The sequence below is a fragment of the Eublepharis macularius genome, chromosome 16, assembly GCF_028583425.1.
Source record: "Eublepharis macularius isolate TG4126 chromosome 16, MPM_Emac_v1.0, whole genome shotgun sequence".
In the NCBI taxonomy this organism is placed as follows: Eukaryota; Metazoa; Chordata; class Lepidosauria; order Squamata; family Eublepharidae; genus Eublepharis; species Eublepharis macularius.
Window position 1 is genome coordinate 41,013,064 of NC_072805.1, and position 12,196 is coordinate 41,025,259.

A 12,196-nucleotide genomic window follows, 5' to 3' on the forward strand; every position below is an offset into this window, starting at 1 on the left:
CTCCATGGCAAAAGGGTGAGGTTAAAAAAATTCAATAAACAGATAGACAACAAGGAAACTGCAGTACCAGCTCTTCAGGTGAGTAGCTATGTTGGTCTGCAGCAGCAGAGTAAGATTTGGGTCCAGTCACACCTCTGCAACTCATAGATAATTTGCATAACTGTTAGAGAGCCAGTTCGGTGTAACAGTTAAGAACGTGGGACTCTAATCTGGAGAATCAGGTTTGATTCCCCACTTCTCCACTTGAAGCCAACTGGGTGACCTTCAGTCAGTCACAGCTTCTAGGGGCCAAGCTACACGTGACGAATGACACTTGAACGGCAAGTGTATTTCTCCCTGTTCACTTGCCCTCCACTCAATCCACTTGCCGTTCAAATGTCATTCGTCATGTGTAGCTTGGCCCTGAGAGCTCTCTCAACCCCACCTACCTCACAGGGCTCTCTCAACCCCACTCCTTCACTTGATACCAGTTGGGTGACCGTGGGTCAGTCACAGCTTCTAGGAGCTCTCTCAGCCCCACCCACCTGACAGGGTGTTTTGTTGTGGGGATAATGACACTTTGTAAACTGCTCTGAGTGGGCGTTAAGTTGTCCTGAAGGGTGGTATAGAAATCGAATGTTGTTGTTGTTGTTTATGTTGTTGTTAATAATAAATAGACTTTCTTAAAAACGTTGCTTTGGCAGCAGCTGCTACTACAGCCACAAGGATGTTCACTGTGTGACTAGCTGTGGCAACCATTTTGTAGCTGGTTCCCCCACCATGGCAGCCATTTTGTGACAGTCATACTGTGGCTGCGCCCACTGTGCTGTGTCATAATTTCACAGGTGCACACTGGCTCAAAAAGTTTGGGGATGCCTGACTTATAACAGTCTTTTTAGCCTCATTTTTGTTTTGCAATCCACTTAACGTTTAGCGATGTGTGGCATTATTGATTCTATAGTCCATTTTCTGTATATCCACGCTGACTTGTTTGGCCATTTCTGGCTAGCGATCTCTGTTTAAAACTCAAAGAGAAAGGTAATATTGAAATTTGAAATCGGCTTTATCTCAGGGCCAAGCTACACATGACGAATGACACTTGAACAGCAAGTGTATTTCTCCCTGTTCACTTGCCCTCCACTCAATCCACTTGCCAGGCAAGTGTCTTTCGTCATGTGTAGCTTGGCCCTTAAATAACTTTTGAAAACAATTTTCTTGCTCTTATGAAGGCAGTTAGGGGCCAGCTTTTGCCACAGCTTGATTAAAAATGGGTTGGGGTTGCCAGAGAGATGCATTGCGATTTGCCTTCTCTAGTGTATGCCACACTGGTCTAAATATGCCATCAGCAGAATGTGGGTGCACATGTATGAAGGAACCAGAACAGAAAATGGTTCCACAGCTACTTGTCCAGGGGTACCTGCCCAATATAAGATCTCCTAAGATTAAGATTTTGTTTAGATGAAGGGGACATCATGGATTGGGGACATTTCTTGTTTTACTTGACATATTAATTTAATCACGTGCATTTGCCACCTCAATAATTCCAGTTAGAATATTTACATTATGTTCCCACAGAAGAAAGCTTTCCATTTTGGCTGGCTGATTCCAAACCACCTGAAAGAATAAGGATTATCTCTCGGTGTGACTGTGGTTCCCCCTATACAGTACTGACTTCCACATCTTGCTTTAGGAAATTTGCAACAACTTATGGGATAAGTCCTCCTGAGCTCCAAGGAGCTCTATGATTTTACCATAGAGTTTTGGTGGAATCCTAGAGGGTTGTGCCAATACACTGACACTGCTCTAATAAGTAGTGGCGAACACCCAGACTCCAAGGCAAGAGGTGTCCCATTGTAGCGGGAAACCAGGCCACCCTTCTGCTACCTCATTGTATTGCATATCTAGACCAGTCCCTAGGCTGGGAACTATTTCTTAAAAAATAGCAAAGAAATTTTCCTCCTTTACCAGCTGCAGATCAGAGGCTGGGAGGGGTGAGGGGGAAAGAGGTGGGAGAGTACTGTTTTAAAATAAATGGTTAGCACATTAGTATAAAACCTATTGATTAAAAACACCACGCATAATGTTAGTCTTTTAGTCTCTTGAGTGATGCAGTCCTGAAATAAATTTATCCCTTTGACTCTTGCATTAACCTTTTATTGACTGCTTGCATACCCATAATTAACACACACTTTAGCTAAAGTGGTTAATTTTAGCATCATGACCAGTGTCTCCTAATGTAGTTGACACCCCAATCATTGAAATGTAAGTAAAACCCCGGGGAAAATACCCAGATGGCTCAAGGTCTGCTGTAGATTCCAGACTGGTAGCCATGTTAGTCGGTAGTAGCTATGAAGTTGCCAAAGTTTGAAAGTAACAGGCTTGAAATAAGAATTTGCCAAGTTCGGCATTTTCAGTTGAGTCCATAAATTCATGCTTGGTGTTTCTAACTGAGATATCTTTTGCGTTCGCACAATTGTCGTTCGTCCAAGAAGGTGCTCCAAACTGGTAGCTGTGTTGGCGCATGCTCGGAAACCGATTACTTCTGGATGAAACTGTCCTTGACTGTTAAAATTGACCAGATGTTTTAAGAAATGGAAATGCAATTGGCAAAACAGTGCCTTGGCTCTTGACGATCAATTTGGCGGGGAATTTCCAAGTTAGGGAAAAAGCAAGTCGGTTGCATAGAGAAGAGATGAATAATGTAAATGTGACCTTTTAAAAAAAGCAAGTCACCTATATTGGAGCACTGCAGAATTGCCTCTGCAATGTAGTACCTCCCCCTCCCAGCCACTACAGGACAGTTCTCAAGTGGAAGTACAAGAATGGGACAGGGAAAGGGAAGATAATTTGGAATGCATGAGGGAAAAGGGGGGAGTGTCATTTCTAGGCATTCCAAAAGGGAATGTCAGTTGATCGGCCGCCAAGGAAAGTCTAGACATCATTAAACATGTATCAAGAATACTGTGGCACCCTTAACATAAATTGGTGTTGAAGCATGATATTACCAAAGCTGTATGGGAGCTGATGCAGTGAACATCCTTCATCTATAAAGTTGGAAGCTTCAGATAGTAATAATAACAATAATAATAGCATAACATAATAACATTTTATTTATATTCTACCCTTCAGGACAACTTAACGCCCATTCAGACCGGTTTACAAAGTATCTTATTAAGATCCCCACAACAATCACCCTGTGAGGTGGGCAGGGCTGAGAGCGCTCTGAGAAGCTATGACTGACCCAAGGCCACCCTGCTGGCTTCAAGCGGAAGAGTGGGGAATCAAACCCAGCTGTCCAGATTAGAGTCCTGCCGCTCTTAACCACTACACCAAACTGGCTCCAAGATCACTTAGAAAGAAACAGAGAAGTGGCTTTTTCACATATACCAGTTATAATTTGCTGCCTCCCCGAACTGGGGTAAGACTACTCCATAGGTTTGCAAGGTGGAGCGGATGATGGAGCCTTGCATATGCGGGGGTGGGGGGGCACTGGAGAAGTCCGTGAGAGCTGGACAAAATCTTCAAATAAAAGTATCACATGGCATCTCCTTAACTCATACTGTGTAATTCTAGGACTCCTCTGGCAGCAACAAGGACGGTGAAACTGCCATTTAGTTTAAATAAAATGAATGGAATATTTTGCCGATGTATGGCGGAGGTTGAGAAACCATGGCTCTCTTCGGACATCATCAACAAACTGGACTCTGTGACGAGCTTAAACCTAGCTTATTGTTGGGTTCCCAAGCTCCCTTCCTCTTTCCCGTGTGCACTGATCACCATTGAAGTCTTCCTGCTTTATTCTGATATCATTCCAGTTTAGAATCCAGATTCCAAGGAAAGAAACAAACTTCCATTTGTTGGAACATACACGTTCAGATGTCACAACAAATGGAGATCAGAATATTTATAAACTAGAAAGGCTTCAATTATACTTCATATGCACAGGGAGGAGGGAAGTATCATGTGAACGTAGCAACAAATCAAACTAAACCTAGTTTGTTTGTTATGTCTGTATGTAGCCAAAAACAACACCGAACAACTTTTGAGTTCTCCAAAATTATCCACTGAATGAGAGTATTGTTCACCCATTGGCTTGGTTAAGACAAAACACAAAACCATGGACATCTTTCACCATGGTTAGCCAATATTGTTGACGTTCCTCATCCAGTGCTCAGCCTCTTAGCGATCATACCACACAAGCCCACATTGTAGGGTTGCCATCCTCCCGGTGGTGGCAGGAGATCTCCCGGAATTACAACTGATCTCCAGCCAACAGGGATTTCTCCCCTGGAGAAAATGGCTGCTTTGGAGGGTGGACTCTATGTCATTATACCCTGCTGAGGCCCCTCCCCTCTTCAAACCCCACCCTTTCCAGGCTCCACCCTCCAAATTTCCAGGAATTTCCCAACCCAGAGCTTGCAACCCTGCCACATTGGTAATTTTTGTAGAATATCCTAAATGCTCTGAGGAAAGTGGCATAATTGGCATGGGAGGAACCAAGAACCAAACCATGCTAACATGTAATTATTCCCAGCTTCCTCTGCATATTAACTGTCTTATGTTCTACTAGCTTGATACCTGTGCTTCGCTATGATATTTAACTACTTTAAATCCAACTATACTTATAGGTATATAACTTTTTTTTTTTGAGTTGGCAACCCTAGTGAACTTTTAGGGGAAGACTGGGAGGTGCATTTTATCTCAGGACACATTCAATGACTCCCAATAGCAACTGCAGACTGTTTAGAATGTGGGGGGTGAGGATCAATCAGGCCGCATATGCAAATGACCTTGAAAGGCTGGCCCAATCAAAGAAGAGTGGCTGAGCTGGCAGTGGCGGGGGCACAAGCAGGCAGTAGCCTGCCAGCCACATAGGGAAACTGTATCCCTTTGGGAAAACACATTTTACCCTTATACGCTTAGGAGGAAAATTTCTTAAAATCCCTTCTTAGTGGGTGTTTGTATCATGAAAAGAATGTTCTCCCCAAATTTCATGTTTCTGGGTCCAGGGGTTTGGGCTGGGCGTTGATGAGTCAGTTGTCTTTATATATAGATAGATAATTTGAGCAGGAAGCGGAGGAGAGAAACCATCTCTGACACAAGGCCTACATGACCAGTTAAGCACCTCTGAGAACTTCTCCAAACTGTATTTGCTCGACAACTATTACGAAGCGGCCCACAAAACAAATCCGCTTTCCTTTTGCACGGCGCAGCTTATCAATGCAAACAGTTTAATATTTATGCTAAGAGGATTGTCAAAAGTAGCTTGTGTTCCTTTAATTCTTGTTTTAAATAAATAATGAGAACATTTGAACACATTACTCTTCTCGGAGGGCCTGAGGTCGGTTAATCTTATTATTTATGAAGTGATGTGCTACATAATAGTGCTTAGTGCATGTTAACAGATGCTATTATCACAGGCTGATGTGGGGAGCCGAAGATATATAGGAATGTTACGTGTTAATACTGTCCTTGCGGGGTAATGTACGAAGGATTGAGTGTGTGAGCGAAGTTGGAGCTGCAATTAGCCGCATACCAACATGGGTGTAAAGCTGAAGTAAGTTTTCTCTTGGGCATTCTGCTACCATCAATAATTCCCAAGAGAAGGATGACCTCCTTCGTTTGGGTTTCATTTCCTTCTTTCCTCAAAGGGGTCAACAGAGTGTCTGGCAAGCGGGGGGGGGGGGGGAGTGCGTTAATCATTTTAGCAGAGCTGAAAACATTAATCGATTAATTGTTGAGAGTCCGTTATCTCCTCTGCCGCAAATTAAAATCTGGAGTTTAAGTCATGTTTTATTTGTCATGCGCCTCCGCACTCAAGCAAAAAAAATATTTTTTCAAGTGGCGACGTGTCAAATGTTCTATTTGCCTCTTCACACACATTATTGCTTTTCAGGCAAAGATGTTTTCTTCAACAGATTATTTATCCATGCTGTTTTCATTAAATGTGCGTAATTATTTCACCTTTTCATTACATTTATTGATATTTTTTCACCCTAAATTCTGTCTACTTGGAAAAATACTGTGGTTACTTCTGAGTGTTTCATCTTTCTCCTATTTGCTTAAACACCTTTGCCATACAACTACTATCAAAATCTTGAATCAGACATGCAAAAACATGATTTAATCTATGTAGGGCAGATATGACCATCAGAATGGCAAACCACCTCTGTTTATCTATTGCCTTGAAAACCCTACGGGTGGGGGAGTTCTCTGTAAATCGGCTATGACTTGATGGCACTTTCCACCATATACTCAACACCACAAACTATGACTACTTAGGGTACATCAAACTAAGATCTGAAACATGGGCTTTCTCTGTGGTGGCCCCTATCCTGTGGAATGACCTGCCTGAGGAAGTCAGAAGAGCCCCCACTCTCCTGGCTTTCCATAAAAGATGCAAAACCGAACTATTCAAAAAGACTTTTTTACTCAAATGGGAGGGCTGTATTGTAGGGAAAGGGTCTCAGGTGCTTTGCTAATGAGTTAGGGACCATAGACTTCATCACTATATTGCTGCTTTAAATATGTACTCCTGTGTACCACCAGTGCTCCATGTTGTCTAATGTTAGTTCTAGAATTGATTATGTTCTGCTTCAGTATTTTTTCTACTCTGTATTGGATTCTTGCTAATACTACGTTTTTTAAAATATATCTATTTACCCTATGGTATTGTTTATGAAATGTCCTTGATACTGTATTGAAATGTACTTGATACTGATTGTACTAATCTCATACTGTGTAATCCGCCTTGAGTCTCAGTGAGAAAGGCGGACTATAAATTACATACATACATACATACATACATACATACATACATACATACATACATACATACATACATACATTTAAAAAACCATGGGTTGATGTTGGCTTATTACCATACTAACATGCTATCCTAAGCTGAAATACACCTGTCCATTGCTATCAATGGACAAAGAAGGATGTAACTGTGCTTAGGGTTGTTGTTGTTGTTGTTGTTGTTGTTGTTGTTGTTATTTATGTCATTTATAATCCGTCTTTGTCATTAAGACTCAAGGCTGATTGCACAGTGTGAGAGTAGTACAGTCAATATCAAGGACATTTCCATTAACAATGCCGTAGGGTAAATAAACACAAGTTTACAAAGACATAGCATTCGCAAGAGTCGAATATGAAGTTGAATACAAAGTTGAAGAAACAGAACTGACATTAGACAACTTGAAGCACAAGATATTATGTAAGGCAACATAGTGGTGAAGTCTATGGTCCCTAACTCATTATCAAAACATCTGAGATCCCCCTCTCTACAATACAGCCTTTGCACTATTAGTCTTAACTGTGGTTTTGTGTGGCATTGAAACATGAAAATCCTGGCTTAAACCTGGCTTGTTGAAGGTCCATTACCACACTGCTGGTAAAGATACCAGTTGGGACTTGACGGCAGAGGCAGGTGAAATAATAAAGGAGACAACGCAACCATTTGGTTTTTTTGTGGGGGCGGGGGAGAAGAATTTTTCTTTATTTAGACTATAAAACAATAACATAAGAGCTATGGACGATAAACATAAAGAAAACACAACATCATAAAGGAGACAACGCAACCATTTGTTGAGGCAAACTATCTGGCTGCACAAACTAACCATTGGATGCTCCTGTTAAGCATGCTTGGAGCACCAAAACTGAACGCCTCAAAAAGGCTACAATCAGCATAATTCAAATTATAGGGAAACAAAGTGCTATAGGTTGGCTTTAGACCAATAGGTGATCCTTTCTGGTTACTTAAACATGACTGGTTCTAATGAACATATTAGTTGCTGAGGAAGTTCCCAGGATAACCCCAGAAAAATACCATTGGGATATTGGAATGGCTTTGGAAGCTTGAATGGAGAAATCAAGAATATTGGTATGTGTCAGAAAGGATAATGGTGTTTCAGGGGTGGGGTGAGGGTGGGGACTTAAGATATACAACAATTGTTTTATGTGTACCAGAACAATAGTTTCATTTACATGCACTTAAGTTTCAATGATTGGGATAGGACAAAAGCAAGTTGATGCAAGCTGTATACTATGTTGATTGGTTTATCCTAAACCAATCATAGCCCTCTGGATAAGAATATCTGTAAACCTTAATGTTGGCCCAGTTGCCCACTTAAAGCATTGTATAAATTATGTTTTTTCTTCTAGACATCCCTCCCTGAGCTATAAAAAATAGCTCATATCTATGATGTTTGATTTTTCTTTTCTTTTCTTTTGCTGAAAGTGTTATAATCACACAGCCCTCTTCAGCTTTGCACTGCTTTATGAACATTAGCTAATTAACCAGCAGCTGGTAAATTAAAGAAAGAAGCCCCTGAATAGCTACACATTTCTTAATGCAGTACGAATAAGTGGCAGTCTTTATTACAAAGTAATCTTACGAGATGTGTCGGTTTACTACTCATAAAATTTTCCTGTGCGGGACTGCAGTTTTTAGTTGCTTATTATAATTAGACTTCACTACTATTGATGAAGAACCCATTTAATAAGAAACACTGTAATTCAAAGAGTTTCTCTGGGGATTTACCGAACACTAACCTCTTAATTTAATTTTGTTGAAGTTTTGCCCACCTATTCATCAGCAGAAATTGTTATTAACCTTCATTTGCATCTATCTTTTTACAGGGCTCTTGCTTCAGCTTTCTTTCTTCAAAGCTGATAGACTTGTAAATCTCTCAGATTTACAAACCACGTCCCTCAATATTGTTTGATCTATCTGGGTGACCTTAATGCAGCAAATGTGGTTTAATCTCTCTCAATAATCTAGTAATATTGCGAAAACCCGAAAACAACGGAATAAAGCACGTACTTCAAATAAGACTTGAGATAATGAAAAAATAATTCACCGTAAAAGTGCGCTAACTAAATTTTCTTTTGATTGGCTTTCTGCAAGTTCCCTCTAGAAATAGAAATAGCCTCCATCAAAAGAGAAAAGCCTTCATTTTGTCTCCTGGTTCATCTTGTTGTATTGCTGCTTCAGTCTCTTAATGGACCTGCACTTTGCATCTTGAAAAATCAGATCTCTAAAATGCTTCCAATAGTTAATTTTTAATCTTACTGATTTTAGGTGCTGTTCCCAACGTGCAGAATGTCTACCGGAAGATGAAAAACCAGAATGCCGTCCATACTGGGAAGAAGGTGATCCTAATATGCCACTTCCTTTCAATCTTGGAGATATTATATCTGAGTTACAAAGTTGTCCAGGAGAAGGTGGAAATATAGAAGGATTGCTTTCATCTTAAAGCAGCTGAAGTTCCGATTCTTCCAAAAAAACAATTCATGGAAAAAGGACTAGACCTCGTATTTTGAAAATGAATAAGTTGATGGGATCTTTTTAAGTAATGTTCCAGTTATACAGCCAGTTGCTAGTGGAGAAATAATGAAAAAGCAGTTCATAAACACAAGATCTTGAAAGAAAGGTTACCTGGGATTTATTTTGAAGTTGTATGCTGCATTTCTGAGATACACAAATAAAAGACAAAATTTCAAAAAAAAGACAAAAAAATAAAAGACAAAATTTCAGAAAAAAGACAAAAAAATAAAAGACAAAATTTCAAAATACAAAATTTCAATTGTTTCATTGTAAATGTTTTTCTTTCTGATGTCAAACAAAGTAACAGCATCTTATGGGGAAAGGCTACTCGATATTCAATGTAATACTTAAAACTGAGTGTATCTGCCACATTTTTTCAAGTCGACAAATGAAATTCAGGTTTTGTGAACTAAGGCTTTATTGACTTCATGCACATCTTGGCAAGAAGGAAGAATATGTTGGCCTTCTTGTGAATACCAGACAATAGAAGTACTTTCTAAGCAACTGAAAGGAAAAAGAATAATATTGTTGTGAATATTTATTCAGGACTGCATACTTACCTACTTTTTACTAATGGTGTATGATTGATTCTAATTCTGCAACCTCTTCTATTTATTGCTTGTAATATTGGTGAAATTAAGAATATTTACTGAATTGAATAAAAACTGTGACGATTTGCACTATTGAGCACCTTTTGCACTTTATATAAATTAAAACATATATATATATATATATATGTTATAGATTGTTGTTTCCCTCCGACAGGCAGTGCCTTTTTGCCTTTTGTTTTTGGTTTACATTGGAGGAGTCCCTGTTTTGGGCTTAGCAGGAGTTGTGGGACAGGGTGCACCGCCATTGCATATGACGTAAAACCATCGAATTTCTGGAGATTCCTAGATAAGCATGGTGTCATATCTGGGTTTTCCATGGAAGTGAGATCACATCAAGTGCAGCAACGATGATTTTTAAATCAAGTAAATAAATAAAATGGATAGCATGATCCAATTTAAAAATGGTTCTCTTCCTTATTAGAATCTTGAGCTTTGATTGCATAAGCTTGTTTCAGTTTTCTCGGGGTGGCAGACCCTGATCATTGGCATAAATGCCGTTTAATTTGCAAGATCACAAGACAAGCGGCATAGAAGACAAGAAGGAATAAGCTCTGCAGATTGTCAGCTATCCTTCCAATGAAGCTGTTGCTTTAGAACGACACATGTTGGTTTGAAACAGACCGAAGGGGCGACGTGGAGAATCAAAGTGATTTGTGGCGCTTGGTTGATTTACGATTAGTTTCTGGTTTTAATTAAACAATGTTAGAAATTGTAAGAAGTGCCGTGGCAAAATCCACTTGCCAGCCATAAAAGAGTGCAAGCAAGGCAGCAGTGAGGATGTTTGCAGAAAGTCTTGCAAGCAGCAACTCTTCTGTAAGGAAGAAAGCAAAAGGCACTAATGAATGGTTTGCATTAGGAGCTTCATAAATGGCTATAATCGGATTTTTAACCACATGGGATCCTGAAGGAGTGTTTACACTGGAAGTTAAAGCTGAAATAAACATGGTATTTTATTTTTATGTGTTTGTTTAGGGAATGTCTACCCCACTTTTCTTTTATTAAAATAAGCCACAAGATTACTTTAAAAAGATGTAAACATTGAACAATAAATAAAGCAACCATCTTTGAAGAAGCAAGTAACAGGGTAATTTTTAAAAAGCAGTTCATAAAAATATCAGCGATACAGACGCACAAATAATTCAGCAAGCATCAATAGCAGAAGAGCCAGTTTGGTGTAGTGGTTAAGAGCGTGGGACTCTAATCTGGAGAGCCGGGTTTGATTCTCCACTCCTCTGCTTGAAGCCAGCTGGGTGACCTTGAGTCAGTCACAGCTTCTAGCTCTCTCAGCCCCACCCACCTCACAGGGTGTTTTGCTGTGGGGATAATAATAACATACTTTGTAAACTGCTCTGAGTGGGTTTTAAGTCATCCTGAAGGGCGGTATATAAATCAAATATTATTATTATTAAAAATTGGTTGTCTATCAACAGGAAATTCAGAGCAGAATTAAAACTAAGTGAAATGGAACAAAACAGTGCTTACTCATATCTGAATGGACAAAAATTTGAGGGCTAGGTGAACGTCTTGGAGCAGGGAGTTCCACAGTCTGGAAGCTGCTGCAGAAAATACCCTCCTCTGCATTCCCATCAGGCACTGTTTTCTCACCAAAGGCCTGCAGAACACAATATCTGATGATGAGCTTAGGTCATGGGTATGCAGTGTTCCAACCCAACTGGTCAAGAATGGTGTTGCCATATTGGGTCAAGTGCGATGCCCGTGAAGGGTCTATTGTCCTCAGAGCAAAGATGCGTCAGCCCCTCCTCACCTGATTCCTTCTTTTTTTTTAAGTGAAGTGTGCTGCAAATTAACTGATGCCACCCACTGTGGACAACTCCTGCTCTTGCCAGGCAAACTACCTGTCAGATCTGCCCTGGGTCAGACCTGTCATGGGATGATGCCTTCTCAGAGAAGGTTTCCCCTCCCTGAGCCTCTACCACACCCAAGGCCCCAAGTACTTCAGGATCTTCCAAGGGAAACTTCAACCGTACTGCCAAACAACAACAGACTCCATCTAGGGAGAATTATGCCCCGCTGCGAGTGAACCTGTCCACCTCCAGAACCACCACAGGACCCCAGTAGTGAAGAAGGTGACAGGCCCAAGTGGAAGCCTCAACCAGACAGAAGAATGCATGCTTGATAGTTTTGGGTATCCTGCCAGGCACTCCTACCTGGAAAGAGAACGGTCTACAGGATAAGGGTTCCTACTTGCATGGTAGGAAGGGTCGACAGGATAAGGGTAGGAGCGGTCGACAGGATAAGGGTTCCTACTTGCGTG

General features: G+C 40.6%; 1 protein-coding gene across 2 annotated transcripts in view; it reads left to right on the top strand.

The window, feature by feature from the left end:
* FTO (FTO alpha-ketoglutarate dependent dioxygenase) overlaps window positions 1-9,975 on the top strand; it is a 293,791-nt gene extending 283,816 nt beyond the window's left edge. The window contains exon 9 of one of the 2 annotated variants that reach the window (XM_055000443.1): window positions 9,065-9,975. In XM_055000443.1, coding sequence (XP_054856418.1) covers window positions 9,065-9,239 — 175 coding nt within the window. In that variant the 3' untranslated portion in view covers window positions 9,240-9,975. The remainder of the gene's footprint in view (window positions 1-9,064) is intronic. The other variant, XM_055000444.1, reaches the window with a different exon arrangement.
* Window positions 9,976-12,196: the final 2,221 nt, after the last annotated feature.